This window comes from Falco rusticolus, chromosome 9 (genome assembly GCF_015220075.1).
Source record: "Falco rusticolus isolate bFalRus1 chromosome 9, bFalRus1.pri, whole genome shotgun sequence".
Lineage (NCBI taxonomy): Eukaryota > Metazoa > Chordata > Aves > Falconiformes > Falconidae > Falco > Falco rusticolus.
Window position 1 is genome coordinate 44,279,840 of NC_051195.1, and position 19,448 is coordinate 44,299,287.

General features: G+C 45.9%; 1 protein-coding gene across 1 annotated transcript in view; it reads right to left on the reverse strand.

Annotated features, from left to right (window-relative positions):
* The window catches only part of CACNA1B (calcium voltage-gated channel subunit alpha1 B), a 300,338-nt gene that overhangs the window by 135,982 nt on the left and 144,908 nt on the right, over positions 1-19,448 (reverse strand). The window contains exons 8-10 of the mRNA XM_037399979.1: positions 14,589-14,704; positions 5,105-5,161; positions 2,240-2,329 (exon numbers count right to left, since the gene is read on the reverse strand). Of these exons, the coding sequence (XP_037255876.1) occupies positions 2,240-2,329; positions 5,105-5,161; positions 14,589-14,704 (263 nt within the window). The remainder of the gene's footprint in view (positions 1-2,239; positions 2,330-5,104; positions 5,162-14,588; positions 14,705-19,448) is intronic.

A 19,448-nucleotide genomic window follows, 5' to 3' on the forward strand; every position in this document is an offset into this window, starting at 1 on the left:
CTAACATAGGAAACATCCACTTCTCCAGGCTTCACTGTCTGACAATCAAGACAGTGTCCCATGTCTGGTGCAGCGTAGAGGGTGGGAAGCCAGAAGGAGCCAGAACCTACTGCTGCATGCTTATTAGTGCAGAAAGAAAGGCTAAGAGGTAGGAGGAAAGAAAAGAATAACTGTTAAGAACAACTCCAGAGAACACACTGGGAAGTGTTTACCACTGTAGAGCTTTATAATGCAATTAGAAGGCTCATTGAGGTACTTGTGTTTGAATTAAAGTGCAACGTATTCAGTCAACGGCCAGCAAGAGACCTGTCAAAGTCTTTACCACTCTGGTCTGCATCTTCGTGTTGCACTCAGTAATTATACTGCTAGTTCTTCCGTGCTCCTTACGCTCCCATCAACAAGACATTATAGAAAATCATCCAAAAAAACCTTTTCTCAAAAACATATTCTTTATGCGTAATTGCCCATATGATCTGACTGTTTGTGTTATGCACAGTTTCAGCCTTTTCAGGAGCTTGCAGAAGTATCTGCTGTATCCATCTCTTCTTTTCTGCCTTGTTCCATGAATCAAAATCAAAAACACTTTTCCCAAGTGGGTGAACCACTTGCAGAAGGTGGAAAGCACTGCTGTTATTTTCCCTGCCATATGCTCCTGAGACAGTTTCCAGCTCCGCATCAGATTATCCACGAGTCCAGATGCTCCGTCATCCGTTGCCACCTGAAACGCTGAATTCAAAGATCTGTTTGCGTGGCATGGGTGCCCAGAGCCTGGAGGGACTTGGATGTGAATACAAAGATCTCATAATTATTGCAACCACGAACAAATGTTTCAGAAATGACCATTCCTCGTTATCCATGCAGGGATCCGAGCTGCTCAGAATAAACCAAACTGAAACAAAAATGCGGACAGTTGCTGCATTTTTGCCCTCTTTCAGCAACAAACCTCTCATAGAAGTGTCAGCAGTTTATAGCCACAAAACCTGCAGTCTGCTCAGCCTGGGGGACTGTGGCAGTTCGACAGTGGGTGATGGTGTCAGTAACATGCTCAGCAACATTCATTTCCTGCAACCAGGTCTTCATTTAAAGGGGGGGTGGGGGGTGGGATGGGGAATCCAGCAGCAGCTGTAATCTCTTAAAACGTTAATGCCAAGTTTCCAAAGTGCATTTGAAGCACTCATGCTCGCAAGCCTATATGGACATGTGCTCTCCAATGTACTGTTTGTGCTGCTACTCTTATGCATCCAGGATTTGCTGCTTCATGGTAACTGGGGTGCCAAGACATTTCTTTGGAAGATAATGAGAACATCTGCTGCTTCAGCAGCAAAACAAAATACAGACTCAAACAACAGGGAGAGGAATAAGCAAAATAGCTAACTCCAAAGTAGTCAGGAAGATGTCTCCCCAGCCAGCAAGTAACAGCCCACGACTGAAAGTTCTTTCTGCTGATGTCCAAACAGCTCCCCACAGATGAGATGCTGCACACTCAGAGCCTGCCTCCCCTTGCACACCCCAGACCTGTCTCCTGCCTCTCCACCTGGCATCTCAGGAGGGAACTAGCTCCCTGCTAACTGCTGAACAGGCAGGAACTCTGTAGCCTGACAGGGTCTTACTCTCCAGGGCTGAAGACGCCAAATTCGCACCATCAATGCTACCCTATGCGGGATGCCACTCTCTGCATCAGAGGCACGGGGGTGATTGCATGCGCACAGGTGTGTATCTCCACATTTGGCTTTAAAAATGAAGAGAATTGCTTTAAGATCTTCTTCTAAGGCAAGAATGAGAGCATAAGGGCTACTGCCCGGCATTTCCCAGCAGCCATTCACATGGCAAAGGCTGCAAAACCACATGTTGTGCATCGGTGGCAGATGTGACTGTGTCCACTGCCTCTCCTCCCTTCAACAGATGGGCCTTAGCAGTATCGTTTGACATATTTGGGTTTCATTAGCACAAATGAGCATGTTCCAGGCAGAATTGCAGTCTGGTCCAACACAGCACAGATTCTCCAAGCATTTTGGCAGGGCTCTTTTAAAGGGTGCAGCATGCAACAGCTGAGCGGGGCAGTGGGGGGGAGCGGGTGAAGCCGCGAAGCTTTGGGAAGTAGAGCGCTGCTGCAGGAGCAGTGATCATTCTCCTTCTTGAAACCGCAGCTTCTGGAGCAAAGGAGCCGCTCAGAGGAAACATGGCATGACCGCGTTTAGGTGGAGATCTAAACCTCAGGGGATGCGAAGCCAGTACTCACCCACGGAGCAAATGTCTGTGAAATGGTCCTCACCTTCTTCAGCATGAATCAGGTCATTTTTGCTCTTCTTTATTGCAGCTCTTTTCAACACTGTGTGCAAATTAAAGAGAAAATGCCCTGTGAGCATTCAGAGTGGATTCTCTCTCCCCCTCCCTTCACTCTCCAGGGCCAGCGTTTACTTCCCAGTGCCAGCTTCAAGCTCTCACACAAAGGGAAGCTGGAGCAAATTAGACAACCTACAACCTCGCAGGGCCTCTGTATGCTTCCACACCATGGTCGCTTATTTATTTGACCTTCCAGATCTCGAAGGTTTGCCAAGCACAGGTCTGCAGGCTTCCATGTCACCCCACAGATGCAGGAGAGGGGGGGAGTCACTGCAGCTGCTGGACCTTCTAGCACAGCAGAAAGGCTGGGCAGGGTCACTGAACCTTTCTGAGCCCCAGTGGGTTATGAGTGCTTCTAGCCATTAAAACATTAATGCTGTTTACAGCGTGCACCATTAAGAAGTTAGCGTTCATGGTGCTCGGGTACAGTTTACCACAGAACAATGCCTTAAGGAGCAGAAATGCTATGTCGAAAGCAACTGCCACAGATCAGTGAACATACCCTTAATAGCACCCAGTGTACAATTCCTTCCCCCTGGGGATGTCATAACTCTTTGAAAACACACTTTGTCCAATAGCATCTTTTGTGGGGAGGGCAAACATTGCTACACCGTTTTACTCAACAGGGAAAGAGAACTATAGCCTAAGGCTCAGAGAGTTGTGCACTGTTCACCCAGTGTGCAAGGGGTAACGCAGGAACAGCGTGGATGCTGGTCCCATGACCACCTACCTGAAAAACCTTGAGAACTAGCAGAAAAAAATATGTTGATACAGTTTGGTAACAGCTTCAAGACATACAGTAACTAAGCACCATTTTCTATCAGCAGTAAGACACCCCACGGTGTGGTGATACATACTGTTCAGTAGGCACACACAGCAAACCCACTCACTCTGCAGCGACTACCCTGGGGGCAGGTTCCTACCAGAACATCCCCTCACTCGACACAAATGTCCCTGCCCTGACAGAGAAACGGATGCGCTTCTTCCTCCGCAGCTAAGGCAAGAGTTAGTGCCTTTGTCACTTCAAAGAAACTCCCAGATCATCACCCAGGTTCGAAGAGGCTCAAAGAGAAGAGGCTCTGAACCTGTGAGCTGGATCCAATTTTTTGCAAATAACCACTTTTGCTCTTTCCTTCCCCACCCAGCAGTAGGCTGGATCCTCAGTCCCAGCGATACCAGCTTTTGGGTCCTTCAGGCTGCATCTGTCCCAGTACACTCCAGCATGGCTAGGGCCAACCCCAGCACTGGAACATAACCAGCCCTGGGAGTAAAATTTTACAACGCTCCCTAGCATGAATTGAGCACCTTCTCCTTTATCTTCTCTCCCAAATAACTCCTGCATGTGTTTAGCAATTAGGTCGTGCCACCTCTACAGGCACCTTGGGTGCAATGCCCCTCTGTTTTGGGGACTAAGATAATTTACCAGCATAGATGTGGGCTGCTCCATAACAGTTGCCTTCAAAGTTGGGGACATCGCTGGGCTCCTTTAGCTTACTAGCATAGAGGGAGCCTTAGTGTACCTGGGTCTTTACTCCGTGGCCTGTCCCCACCTCGAGTTTGCTTCCACCACTCAACTTTTCAGACTACTCTTCCAGACACTCGTTCCACCTTGAGACTAACAGCCCTGTCTGCACCCACGTGCCGGACAAACTTCCCCAGCGCACACACACCCACGCACCCACACGAAGATTTTCCAAGCACACCTCAGCCCTGACCTTCTGCAGCCCCAGCTCTTCCACCCCCGAGCCCCCCCCCGAGCGCAGGTCACCAGGCTGGCCAAGGTGGACCAGCAGCTGGGCGCCTGATAGCCCAAGGAGCCGTGTGGCTCCCAGCAAGGTGCAGAACCAGCCAGGAAATGTCACCGGTGACCTGGGCACGTGGGGCTGCGGGGGGAGAAGCACTGCCCCGCTGTGCCGCCTAAGCCCCTGGTGATTTGCAATCCACTCACTGTTGTAGCTGCTGCCGCTGCTAGTCTCTGCCGGTGCCGTGCCTTGTTGAATCGGCCCTTCCGAGGCGGCCCTCCCTGACAGTGAATGGGAGGAGAAAAAAAAAGAGGAGGGAAAGGGAGGGGAGGGGAAAGGAGGAGACATGGGAGGACGAAAGATGGTCAGAAAAGGGAGAGGGAAGAATCTTTAACTGAACTTTGACTGGCTGTCGCATCCTAAGAGCTCATCGGTCTGGAGGCACAGGGAGAGCAGTCCCCATGGCCCCGCTGCACCTGCATCCAAAGCTCGGTACCTCCAGCCGTCCTGCAGTGCTAGGGTCACACGTCGGAAGGTAGGATCACCACACCCTGTTATGTCTTACTGCTTACAAGTAACAGGGGTCTTAGTCTCTGTCAAATCCATTTGGAAACCTCGGTTTGGAGCCCTGCCTTCTCTCAGTCAATGCATTTCTCTTCTGGCATCCGCTCTGCAGCCTACCCCCGCCACAACCTGCGCGTAGACACAGCCAGCCACGCTCGGCAGAGGCTGGCGGGCGTCCCCATCACGCTGCCGGTCCCACAGGCAGCCTAAGGACCGACCGACCCCAAGGGCAGATCCCCATCCCAGAGCGGTGTCATGTAACTGCTCATCATCCACCTGCAACCTCAAACAGACCCGATACGGGAAAAGGGACTCTTTAGCCCAGCTTATGCCAAGTGCATGCAAAAGAGCATGTTCCTCACACCTTGCTGGTTACAACGGAAAGCCACGGCAGCGTACAGCAGGTGAACCTCTCACGTATCACAGGAGGAAAACTGCACAGCAGAACGACCTACCGTCCAGAGGAGATTTCTCTTCTGCATTCTTGTCTTCCTCCGCCAGCATGACCTCCTCTGTAAAAGGTAAACCAGCAAGATTCAATTTCACATTTAGCGCATCCTCGCTCTAAAACCAGCTGCCACTAGCATTACCCCATTGTGCCACCAGTTATACCAAGCCTGCGGAAGAAGGGATGGATGACAACCATATTTTGTACCCTGTGCCCCTCTTCCACAGGGGGAGGAGGCCAGACAAACCGTTGGAAGACTGTAGCAATTCCTCCATGATTTCCCTGCTCACCCCCAACAACCCACTCATTTCTTTACCCAGCTATCGTCCCCAAGAGACTTCTGGAGACCAAGAACCTTCCTTCTGACCCAAGTAAGACCACAGGTCTCCACAAGCCAGAGGATGGTCCCTCATGCCCTGCCACACTGGAGACACTGAGAAGTGGTAGATGCTTTACACCCATTGCTGTTCTTCTGTCTCCATCAATAAGACCAGGACTCAGCCCGTTGGGAACAGATCTGTGTCATGGCACAGGGTAACACAAGCAGGGATGGCTACCACATTGCAGGAGACAGTATGTCACCAAAGAGCCACTGCATCAAACCCTTGTCCAAATAAAATCCACAGCAAAGTTTCCATGGGGGAGTTCTGGCTAGCACAGCTCACACAAGAACACCACCATTCATTTTCTATTCCTGTGTAACTCATCTCCAAAATACAAGTTTATACCTTCCTACGAGAAAAGAATTCAAAAAACACTGAAAAATTCAACCCCCCCAAACTGACTCATTTTTATCTGCATGAAAAGCAACCAAATTTCCTAAGGTTTCACAATAAAAATGTTAGCAGCCAGGTCAATTTGCAGTACACACCACACTGCACCAATATCGAAACCATACAGCTCATACAGTCTGAGCCACAGATCTGACCTTGCTGCTGTAAAATTTGGTAATGGTTTTCTAAAGGACAACCTAAAGGAAACAAAACATTGAGTTGGCAGCTGGTAAACTGTACACTTCCTTGTAATATTATAAATGACATTTTTTTTCACGTTTGGCACAAATATAATTTAAATTACAAATGTAAAATTGGGATCTTACTAAAACATCTGACACTGAGTTCCCACAAAATTTTGCTTTAAAGTCCATTTAAACCAGACTAGATGGAAGGCTAACTAAAAAAAAAATTATTAAAAAAAAAAAACCCACCCACAAACCAAAAAAACACAGGCCAAACATCAAAGCGTGTAGTTGAAAGCTGTCTAGTATACTAGAGGGATCAGCACTACCACACAAGCCTTATATAATCTCTTTATTAATCATTGGGGGGAGAGAGCGAATGATACATTAATAACAGAGCAAATTGAGAAGGCTGAAAAATAATATCCAGGACTAGGGAAGACTGGAAACCCAAGCAGAGGAGAACAAAATAAGAAAGTGCAAACTAGTGCATCAGAGGCACAGAGGAAAGGAGAGTTGCTAGAGGGTTACAAATGTCAGTTGAGCTAAAAATCTGCACTTTAAAAGGCATGAAATCCTTCCAAAAGCCCATAAGCCAATACAATCCAGGTGCTTTCTGAGGCTCTTTAAGACAGGTTAGAAAAGTGAAATGAGCTTTTTTAGACAGCTCAAGAGATTTCTCTCTCAAACCGGCCCCTCAGAAACCAAAAGGTTCTTCTGAAGTCTTGCCTAGGGAAAAGCCGTACTGGTATTTGGGTGCTAAAAATATGGAAGGAGTTAAATGGCAATTAGCGGTGAATATGACTGCCCTAAAACACATAGAAGGGAGGTTTAGATATGGAGACCCCTTCCCAAAGGCAGCTGAACAAAGGCCTGTAAACGTGAAACACAAAGCAAACCTGCGTTGGAACAAGCATAAGCTTGAGATGCTACTACAGTGGACATTTTATACAGATTTTTCTTAAAGCCTACATTGCTCATGGAGTGTGATTTTAAAAGCTTTATGTCGTATCTGAAGGTTATATACCCATATTGCTGCCACAGAACTCTGCATAAAAATGAGTCTAGCACCTAGTACCAGTAAAGTCGATAGTGCCATGCAGATGTTTCTGCACTCCTGGCTCCAGGGGTTAGTTCTGCCATCAGTGTTTTGGGGTTCTCCATTTCATGCTCCTCTACATAATGCAGATGTGGTTTTTTCCTATGCAACATACTAGCACATTGCAGTGAAAACGCAAAACCATTTGAAGTGGAGTGCACATTTGGGTCTTACAACAAAGAGCAAGCACGGGAAGGCGAACACTTCCCAGAGGAGCAGTTCTGCCACTCCGAGAACGAAAAGCTGACTTTTAGAGAGTGTTTGGTAATTAAATAGACTAATACAAGCTACTGCAGGGCATGGACACACTGCCACGCAAGTGGTGAGCAATGAAAATAATGAGCTAGCAAAGGTCAGAAGGCAGGCGGCTGTTCTTCTGGGGCTTCTTCTTACGGGCGAGCGCAGCGTAAGAGCCGCGTCTGCGGGAGGAAGGTCTCGGCAAGAGCCAGCACGCTTCCCAGTTCGTGCTCGGAGGTGTGCTGGTTTCAGTCATGTCTTGTTAAAAAAATTAGAAGACTCCAGGAAAGAAAGCCTGTTCACTTAGATGGAAGCTCTGTTCTGCACTTGATTTGTGTCAGTGCAGGAGGAGAATCATGGTACCGGTTCCTTTCAACGATCTCAGAGTAGGAAAAAGAAATTCTTCTTTGCCCATGTCTAAGCGGCCTCTTGTTCCGCACGTTCCTGTAACAATTTGTGCTGACGCTCTGCTGTCCTTTGGGCAGCAGGGGAGGAACAATCCTGAGTCCCCAGAGGTGACCTGTGAACTGTATGGACACATAACCATCGCGATTTGCCACGGTGTGATAATGCCATCTGATGCTCCTGTGCCCCCCCAAGTCAGATGGGTGAGGAGTTTAGCCGTACTGAGGTTTCAGAAACCAGATTGATAAATGCCAGTGGGACCTGAATTTCTAAGGTGTGACAATTTGTTATCAACATATTTTCACCTACAAAGTACATGCTCTTTCGAGACACCTCTGCAAACGCGCCCCAAATTCAGGGCACCGAGCTGGTGCCAAAACATATCTCCATCCATAGACGTATCTCACCAAGGCTCGGTTTTACTGTTCCCTTAAAATAAACAAAAGCCAGGTTTCACGAGTGCAATTCCCTCAAGCCTGACTTCACCACCGCTCCCCAGTTCTCCCCCTTGACAGTCACTCCCTGTCTTGTCTTGTATCCTCTGGGACACCAAGGGACCACCTTTACTCTAGTGGGGCTTCACACAGTTTTTAAAGCCAGCTAAAAAGACAGCTCAGCAGGCTACTCATCATTGCTAGGCTGTTTTGAGGGTTTGGGTTTTTTTAACCATACAGCATCCTAAGCAGAGGATCAGAAGTTGTATTGCCTTTAGTCATCACTGTAACACAGAGACCGGAAGAAGATAATTAGGATGCTTGAAAAACCTCCAAACAACAGTGCCCCTGCAGTAGAAGAAGCAATATTCACACAGACAGTATCAGACCAGCAACTCCTCGCCTCCAAACGAACGCACAGGGGCTTTGCTAGGACATCAGAGTAAGAGGTGTTTCAGCAGTAAGATTAATTGCTGGTCATTAAGTACTGACAACACACAGCATGTTACAGGACTGGAAATAAAGGCAAACCTTATACTGAGGGACTGGCAAGCTGAACAACACAGGCAAAGCAGCAGAGAAACACGGTGCCCCCTCTCCCCTTGGCATGGGGAGACAGAACATTGTGGGCTCAAGAGCGGATTCCAGGAAATGACTGACGTTCAACAGGCAAAAGAGGTTAGAAGAAAAGAAGAACAACTGAATTTAACCATTGAAGCTTCAGACTTGTTAAACAGAAAAAATGAGTAAAAATGCAGCCCTTCGAAGAAGTCGTCACTCTCTCACAGGGAACTGTCATTTGTCTTCCCGGCAGTCATCCTCCCCTGCCATCCCGCACGCGTTGCTGCTCTCTTTCATCTATGTAGGTGCCTTTTCGCAGCGGTATCAAGGGGCTTGTTGCTCTCTTCCTTCTACAGAAAGCTGAAACCTGAGGTTCATAAACCTTTGTCATCTCAAGGAATGGCATTCAAGTTACAGTGAACTGGAAGAGAGAGGTTAAACTCATTCCCAAAGCCTGCTTACTCCAGGAGAAAAGAAACACTCAGAGTCAGTGCTGTGCAAAGTGATGGACCTGGAAAGAATTAAAATGCAAAAGACATGCAACTTGATTAGGTCTGAACTGAAAGACTTCCAGTCTGAGCAAAGTATTTTCAAAAACGATGCATGTCCTTGTAAGATAAGAGAAACTTCCTCAAAAGAATATTTGTGGGCTTCTAAGCACTTTACTCTGTGCAGAGAACTTCTGGTTCCACACTCTCAGTTGGAAATGCAGCACGACAGCCTAAAAGTTGCTATGGTTTTGAGGAGTTTAATGGAGAAAGCCGTGGTGGCAAAATCATTTGCATGGATTACATTGCTTGGCTTCACCGCTTTAAAATTCCTCTGACAGGCACAATTTCAAACTGACTTGCTACTGCCTTTGCACAGAGCCCAGCGAGAACACGGCATGAAGAGCAGAGCCTGTCCCAGCACGCCGCAGGTGGAGCAGGACAGGGTTTGCTCATCATAAGCCTTTATTTGATATTGGTTGAATATCAAATAAAAAACTGAAAGTTTTTTTTGAAGTTTTTATTTGAAAATAAAAGCCAAAAAAACTGAAGAAGAGGCGTTTGGGGAGCAGAACTGCTGTCTCGTGCCTAGAGGAGCAACACAGTGCAAAGCATTGCTTTTTACACATATATCAGCTGACTTCTAGTGGTGGGCAGAGCTGTTCCCTTCAAAGAATTTACTAAAAAACAGACAGTTGGTTTTATTCTTCAAGATTAAATTTAAGATTACAAGTCTGTTTCTAAGTGATCCATACAGGTCACTTCTAAACGATCCAGAGTCAATGTTTATGAGCTTAACATGGCAACTGGCATACGAAATTTTGGCCTGAATTCTGAGATGCAAGAAATGATAGGAATTGATCATTGCTTCCCACCTGTAACTTGCACTAGTTTTGTAAGACTGAAAATGTTACAGATTTGAAGACACAGATTTACATCATATAAGATGGCATTTCTTCTTGACATCCTCAAGAGGAACCTACCAAGTTACAATTGTCCTTGCTTAGACTTGATGTCATGATATGGGACTCTTACATGAAATCACTTGGTATCTCATTTGAAAATATTTAAACCCTCCTGATTGCCCTATGTATTCATTCTTCAACGTGCACCTGAGATATAAGTCAAGCTAGAAATCTCATACCTGGCCTCTGTATAATGCTAAGTGAAGAAAGTCAATTCAAACTCTAAGGAAATTGGTCAGACCGTGAGTTGATTTTTTTTTTCAAGTCATGCACATTTAAATTCAGCACTTCAGCACATTATCTGTGTTACAATCTTCCCTTTAGTTCTCCAACCCTTTGTTAAGAAGCCATTTGTTTAAGCACTTCATCAATTAAGGCTTCCTGTATTAAGTATAACTCACACAAGCATTTGCACATTAAGGTTGTCACTGTCTAAAACACCTTGGTATAGATCCCTCAAGCAGATGTGCTGCTGCCAGTATTAAATAATCCACATTTAAAACAGACTGAGCTGTGTTTGTTTCAGTTTCAAGCACAGCTGCACCTCTGGCAATTTATTAATAGTGAGCTGGCACCAAAATTTTTCAGCTGTGCCAAGGCACCTACCTGAAAACCTCACAAGCACTTTTAATTAATACTTTGTTCGCTTTTATCCTCTTATTTTACCATTAGAAAAAAAATTAAAAGTACCACCAGAAAAAAAGAAAACTATAAAAGTCAAGAGCCAGACTATTGAAGTTTCATTCTTACAACACAAATATAAGACAAGTCATTAGACCAGGTCTGGAACACGCTCGAGTCAGACAGCACTTAAGCAGTAGAAACCAAAGACCCTTTGGTTGTTTTTTTTTCTGGGGGACTAAACAGTCTACAATTGCAGTATAAGAAAGGGTTGATAGCAAACAACCCCAAAGTTTTATCTGAACCACCTTTTTAAAGCAATATGTACAGCAAGAGATAATATAACATTCAAATAACAAATAGAGAAGGCTGAGAGAAACATAAAAGACACTCAAGAGTGGTCAATAAATAATGAGCACAATGTTAAATTAAAATCATAGTTCACCAATGGGAGGTAGTGTACAGATGAAGGAGTGATTTTAGTCACTCAAATACTTTCCTTGGTCCTAAACCAGTTACAGCCCTTGAGGCAAAAACCTGAGCAGCAGTGAGAACAAGGAAACCTCCTTTCCAGCTCCAGTAGCTACTCAGAATATGTAAAACATTACGGAGCAAAATCAGGCAGATTAAGTGTTAAAATGCCACTTTACAAATCACTGGAATGCAGCTTTCCACTCTTCCTACCTCGCATCAAAAATAAATGAGAAAAAACGAACAAACAAAATGCTTAGAGAGGATACTATAAATATTAGAAACCTAGAGAGCTTTCCATGGGAAGCGAGAGGATTGAGCAGATTGGTTCTGCGTGCTTTAGAGCTGAAAAAATAAGATGAAACAAGGTAGAGAGAGATCAGAGACAGAAAATTAATAAAGAGAAATATGAAGCACGCTCCTGAGCTCTTGTTCTCACTGCAGAAAGGCAACGTGTTTACAATCAAGGACAGGACATACTGTTTGGTGGGTTGGTTTGGGTTTTAACACCAAACCAAGCGTATGTGGAACTCCTTGCTACAAGATTCAAAGAGGTCAAGGATGTTAGAAGGATTTAAAAACAATTAGATATTCACATGAATAATAACATAACCCTCCAGAGTTACACTGGAGCAGAAGACCAAGAGCTTTTGCTCACTCTTTTATGCAAACAGCTTATTGTACCTCAGTGCCCGGGGCTGCTGCAAGAGATTTCTGTCCTGGCTGGACTGCCCATGACCATCCCCCGTCCCAGTCCCCCCCTGCCTGTTTTGTTCCCCCCAACCAAGCAGTCTGCAGACACGCAGTCCTGGACAAGGAAGACTGATTACCTAGTTTAGTAACTCATGATCATTTCATAGTTGAAACCCTGGCCTCTAAAACAGAAATGGGGAATGCCCACTGACGGCATAGTCCCAGATTTCAGCACCTGAATTCTAAACACGCGATTTTCAGTTTTGGTCAGCCTTCACACTACCTTTTGTATTCAAAGATTTACTAACGCTGCTAGGTTGCTTTTAATTATTGTCGTTATTCAGCTGTACTAGGAAGCTTTTTTATATTCCTATTGTATTTTCAACAATGCTTATACAGAATATTTTTATTATTCCCTGATTCGGTTATTTTGCATACACTTTCCTGTTCTAGAAAACCTTCTGATCTTCTGTTATTAGAAGATTAGAAACCTTCTGTTATTCTGTTATTAGACAAAATAAAAAGGTGGGCATTTTACAGCATTTCACTCTAAACTGATATGGCATTCATACAGCACTGGCAACACAGAAAAAGAAGAGCCAGCCATTCCCACAGGGATGCAGAACTGGAGCAGAGAAGGGCTGTACGGTTTAGAACTTCACCTCAACTTGCAGACAAGATCAGCTAATGACCTCTGCACAGCTCTTCTGGGCAGAACAGCCACCAAAATGAAACAAAGCAACCCACATCTTTGCAAGAGAATTCTCATCTTTATTTTACTGATGGGGAGACCAGGATTTAGAGATCGAGCAATCACAAGAGCCTTAAAAGCAAGATGGCACTAGAACCAAGGGAGAGCCACAGTGTACTCTGCTTCAGCCACTGGATAAACCATTAATTAATTTGAATTTGAGTAGCACAAAAGCTGTAAACAAATGGGAAGACAAATTGTAAGTGGAAAGAAAATGAACGATCATTTTTTTGAATCCTACAGAAACACAGGATGAAGTGTGGTTGCCTAATTGAGGACAGTTGCTGTTGAACAGTCACAATGAATAAAAGCCCGTCAATACGAGTGGCACCCGCCTGTCACTGTGCATAGCACTATGGGAAATAATGGGCTTGAGACACCATACAAACTGCTGCTGCTTCTTCCTATTCTACATTTCAGCGCTTCAGTCTTTTTCCTCCCTGGCCAGGTTGTCAAAACTCATGCCCAGACCAGTGGCCCCAGGGGGAGGTGTTGCAGTCGCCCCCTCCAGCGCTCCCTGAGCCCTGTAGCAGGGCAGAGCCCCCGTCCCCACGCCACATGGGCTGGCAGAACCTTTCAGAGGGGAAAGCAGAAGCAAAGCAGCAGGAGCTATGGGAAAACACTCTTCCAAATACAGGCACCCAGGCTGTGCACATAAAACAGGAGCTGTAAAACCCACAGAGCCACTCGCACACAGAATAGCACCAGGATACTCTGGCCCCTGGCCGGTACACGGCTCACGCACGTGCAATGCTGCAGCGAGTTGCTGTGACCATCCAGTTACATCCTTGCACAAGCACATTTTAGCACATCAGGCCTCTAACATCAGCACGGATTTCAAAACAAGGAATGATGACATGGATTTTAGTGTGGTGCCAGCCCACAGTCTAGGAGCACCACTCCTGCCACCCGCCTACCAGCTGACGTCAGGTGAGTCACCATATAATGTTGGACCTCAGTTTCCCCATTTGTAAAGGACAAGGGTGTAGCTGACCTGCCTAGAAAAGCATCTGAAAATGTATTTGAGAAACCATTGCTGCTTTTTCTCTCCACAATTGTTTTGAAATTAATTTTCCCTTTACTCAGATGTTTCAGCTTTTCGGAAAAGTAAGCAAGGAAGCAAATTAGCCCCAGAAGCTTTCTTGATGCTATGTGAATGAATTGCACTGTGGTTATGTCAATATATATCTCAGCTACTCTATAATGCAGAAAGGTTATTGGTAATCTTTACTGTCCGATAAAAAGGAAAAGAAAAGCATGCTATTTTTCGTTAAATTAGTGTGTTTGGGTCCTTGTTAAAGTTGCTCACAGCTTGCAATAAACCGCAATGTTCAGTTATAATAGTTATAAAGCAATGTTAATATGTGCTGGGGTGAGTTTCATGCAAGTGATCTCTGTAGCTCATAAAAATGACACTCCAGTGTATTTTACCATCGTAGCAAGAGAGGCTTATAAAACAGCTGTGGTGGAAAGTAAATAAAATATAAATGACTCATATAAGGGAACAGCTTCCCCACGGTGGAGACTTTGGGCACTGTATCACATTTTATATTATACTGTATTAAGACAATTGCTTTGATCTCAGCAATAACGTAAGTTGGCCCATCTCCTTTATTTTTGCTTAACCAAACTGAGATGTCTTGCAATAGAAACAAGCCCAACAAAACCACCAAGTGCTGGCTGGGCCCTCTCCAGTCGTGGGTTACCCCAATGGCCCCCACGTTTAGGGCCCTTGTCCTCTCTGTCATCACCAGACTCTAATTGCCACAAAACACACTGAACCAAAATCATGAGACCTCTTGCCTTACCTGCTTTGAAGATCCACTCCAAGTACCCGTTTAGTTCCCGTTCAATTTGCTGCTGCCTACGGAGTTTCAGGAAAGCGCGACGATTTTCTACCCTCTCTCGTTCTTTGGCGAATTCACTATGCAGAGAGAAGAATGAGAAAGCATGCGTCATAAGTGGTCAGGGAAAATACACGGCCCTTCTTTTGTCTTTAGGATTGTATTCGCACAGCTCGTGGAATCGATGACAGCAATAGTGAGCGGAAACCACAGCATGCTACGCATTGCTGTCCACCAAACTACTACTCTGATGGTAGCTCAGCTGTTTCTCTGCCTCCCTCATCCTGAAGGAGGGCTGCAAACTGCCATGTGCATGTGTTCTAGGGCCACACCGTACCCACTGCAATGAGATCCCGATGCACAACCACCTGTCCAGTCATGCAATACAAAGTATTGTCCTCAACACTAAAAACTGTCCTCCATCTCCCTCCACACTACTCACTCCACAGCAGAATTTCCTCTAGAAGCACAATATTATGTCACAGACACCCCAACACTCTCTTGGTGTTGGAAGACATCTGCTCTTCCCTGTTAGCCTTTCCTTGAGTTTTCCCAGGCTGAAGATGACTTTGACAGACACAAGTCAAATAAGAGCTACAAGAGAGGATGGGTGCTCTGGGGTCAAGGTGAAATAGCCCAGATGCTCTGGGTTGAGGGTAACAATGATCCTGCTATTTACTAAAATCACATGGAAGGCAAGTGTCTAGATATCAAATCATTAGAACAGGACCGTACAGAAGAGTTCGAACCTAAGGTTAAACCAACCATTGCAAAAATCTTGTCCAAGCTCATCCCACTGCCCACTTTGAAAGGATTCTGAGACAATACTGCATCCACCACTGTAAGACACCCACGTTGGCGGTTTCCCCAAGGTAATTCGTATCACTTCTGGGAAGTTTCTCATGTCCCACCTGGAGATGTACATCCCTGCCTACCATGCAAACCAGCCCTTGCAGCCCGTCGCTTTGCGCACACACTGCAGTGAGTCCCCCAGTGGCTCTAGCTATATGGTTAAATGTGGGATCGGGCATTTGTCCCCTGTGTATACCAGTGGCTCGCTCATTCTCTCATTTCACATCTTAACTCTGCTGTGTCCTTCAAATCTTCAGTTAACTGTTAATTGCTGCAAACCTGTAATTAACCACTGTTCTCGACTGAATATCTCACCTAATCATCTGTTCCTTACACACACAAGCTCCTCAGAAGCCAGAAAGAGCAGGAGATGGGAGGAAGGCAGAAGAATGGAGGGGCAAAAGGAGCTGCAAGTGCCAGACGCAGCTTTACATTCACAGTCTACACTTTACCCTTCAAAGCTGACACTTTGGCTTCATTTGGCAGGACTGTCTGACCCACGGAGAAGGGACTGCAGGAAGATCTTGGCTCAGCCCTGCAACACACACCGATACCAGCCACTGATGCGAGAGCTGCTATCGGCTGAGCCATTATCTTGATTTTAGCAGCACATCCCCATCTCCTGACTCCCTTCTCCTGTCCCCCATCTGACAGCACAGCCCATGACCGCATCCTTGAAATAGAACAAACCAAAACATTGCTCTTAACCCACAGCTCCTCCTTGGCATTCAGCATGTGTCTGCTGGGTGATTTGGGATCCTGCACATGTCAGCTGGATGTGCATTTTCTCCCTTTTCCTTTTTAATGTTCTCATTTCTGGTTCACTGGCTGCTGGTTGGGGCCATGGACCTCCCTCTCAGTTTTGATTTCTCTCCAGAGTGGGAGGAATGAGCTCAGACAGCACAAGGTGACAACGTGCATTTAAATTGCCAGACGTGGAGGGGCCACACTTCCTGCATTACAGGCTCTTGTCACCACAGATTCCCCAGAGCTGGGCTGTGCTGGATGGGAGCAGGAGGCACCACCCTGTGAGGACTTTCCTGAAGGACCACAGCAGGCAGGCAGGACAGCAGATGAGCTGCGTACTGCTCCCTCGCCTACCAGGAGCGGGCAAGGGGGGAGAGCTTTCCTTGCAAAGCCTTTCATTCTCTGCCAGCTCCTATCTGGCCTAAGGAAAGTAAGAGCTACCTAGGACTTGTCCCTTTAATCTCAACTTCAAACGTGTAAGAAAATGAGGGAGAAGCCGTGCTAAGTTGCAAAACTTCAGTAGTTTCTGTGCAACCATGCACGCTTTTCACAAGAAACCAGTGAGGAATGTTGCTGAGGTTAAAGCCACCTGCACCCTTGTGCTCCCTGGAGCTGGCAGGCTTGGCACTGCTGTAGGGGTAGGGAGGGAACTTCCAGGAGAAGGCAGTGCCTTGGATCTCCGCTCACTGAACACCTTCGAGTGCTACAGAGCTGTAGCAAAATCATCCAGGCTGAAGAGTGGAAGGTCTTGCTGTATGGTATTCCTGGCAGAGAAACGCATCACTTGCCCTTTTCTCCTATTTCCAGGAGATAGGAGAGAGGTTTGATGAAGCTGGAACTTGTCAAAAGGCTGTGGTTTCTTTCATCAAATGTATTAACAAAAACACGTGTGTCTCTTCCACTACATTCATCACCATTCAGGAGCTGAAATATTCCCCAATTGCAGCAACTGGAAAACTCCCAGATTTTCTGTTTGAGAGCTTTTCAACAAAATTTCAGAACATAGTCAAAGAAAAGGGGGAGAAATTGTATCAAAATGCCATATTTCATCTAAAAATATTTCAGCTGAAATTCTCCTGCCAGTTCTAAGTGAAAACACAGAAAGTCCTATGGGAATGTTTGGTAGCAGTAAATAAGTTTCCTCTTCTACTCAGCTTAATTGCTATTTATGCCATTGACTTGCAAAAATCTCCCAAACCAGCAGATAGGAAACCTGAGCAGGAAACATGCTGCCTCCTGTCTGACTGCACCTCTGGGACTTTCTTCATAGTGGGTCCTCCACATCTTGGCCAGTTCTGGAAGGAGTAATAAAATTCACCCATTCTCACCCTTGGCTTTCCTCAACCACCACATGCCCCAACCCCTCCAAAATCTGCATCTTTCAGCACCGTCCAGAGAGGCATTAAGCAGAGCAGAGGGAAGGTGGGTACTCCTGCACGCAGCACAGCAACAGGAGGCACCGCTTCGGAGGAAGCCGAGCTCTGCCTGCGTAGATGACTACAATGCATTTTAGTTACAACATGACAGTGGTGACTAACTGATTCTATAGAGACAGCAGGAACAAACAGAAATCAAAGAAAGGGCATTCATCATGGAAACCACACGCCATCCCGTCGAGCTCAATGTGTCCCATTTTTCTTCTCAAGAGTGGTCGGTGCTTAAAGTCACCAGGAAAATGGATGATTGTTGCTTATCACCTTGGTGGGTGGAAAAGTGAAATAAATCTCGGTATAAATATGCACTGGAATAGCCACTCCATGGAAATGCAAGAGCCCCCTGCAGCCACAAAAGAGACAGGGTCAACTCATGAGTAACCACCAGGGTCAGTAAAAGATTATAAGCCCACGAAATTCTTACAAGTACTTAATCCATGCTGGTCTTAAATTAAAAATACTGTCACAGCAACTAAAACGGAAAAAAAAATAAACAAACCATAATCTTCATCCATGATTAACTTTCCTATATGACAGCAGAGAGCAGAGATGGAGCATGGAGATGGATGCGCCTCCTGCTCTTGGGTTTCATGGCACACTCCCAGGGCCAGCGACAGCACGCCTGCTACAAGACTAATCACACCATTAAACCTCTGCAATTCAGGTTTTCCACTTAGAAAGCAGACAGAAATGCTTCCCACTCACAGGGAAGAGGCAGAGAGAGATGATACAGCATCACTGTCATTGCTACCACTAATAGTGCTGATGATTAGCGATGTGTAATAACAACACAGGTAATCAGCTCCTCATTCAGAATAATACCCGAGCTACACATGATCTAATGAAACCTCAAATCTCAAAACGAGAGAACAGCCCTCATCCACTGAATCTAAAGTACTGTTCAGAGTGAGCAGAAAGAAGCTCAGATCTCAGGAGGACTCCACCAGGGACTCCTGAAAAGTAGCTGTAAAGAACTTTAAGAATTTTAAGTCTAAAACAAAACCCCCAGTGTTTTATGATTGGCTTCATCTCCAGTCCAAGTACATCCAAAGAATGAGTAAAGTTGAGCCTGGATGGCATGTGACATCTAGGGACATAGTCCTGCCTGGAGAAATGCAGCCCTCAGGAATGGAGAGGAGCCAAATAACTCAAATGGGTGAGCTGCTGGCGAAGGAACCAGCCAGGACTGCAGATGTTTGACTGAGTTACAGGCCAAAATGAACTCTCCAGGTGGAGAAACAAAATTGGCCGAGACAGAAGGCTTAATTTGTAAGCTTAAGCTTTGTGGCTTGAACGTGGAACAGTGCCCAAGAAGGGATTTGATACTTGTCAGCAGCCTGTAAGCAGCCAGTGTCACTCGGAAGCAGGGAGGGACAGTCTAAGGTAGAGGATGGAAAACAAACTCCCCTGGCTGCCTGACACGTGAGTTGGAGGAGCATCACAACACGAGCTGGAAGAGCAGCAGTGGTACCACATCATGCATGCTGTGCTACTCGGGGGCTGCCAGAATGAGGAGAGGTGAAATATTAAAAAATCCCGTTTCAGTCCACCCCTTCCACAATCAGCGAGGAAGGAACCTCCAAAGAAACTTGGTGCCAATTACCCCCCCTAACTTTCAGTAAGAGCAACACTGGGGTAGGAATTTCCATAAGAGGCTGCAGAGGAACTGTATTAACAACACGCACTTGTAGCACCCCAGACATACGAACATGCTGGATGCTAAGAGAGGTAAGATGAATGCAATACTATCTGCTTTTTTCAGTAAAACCAAACCTCCTGTACTCTTAGTAGG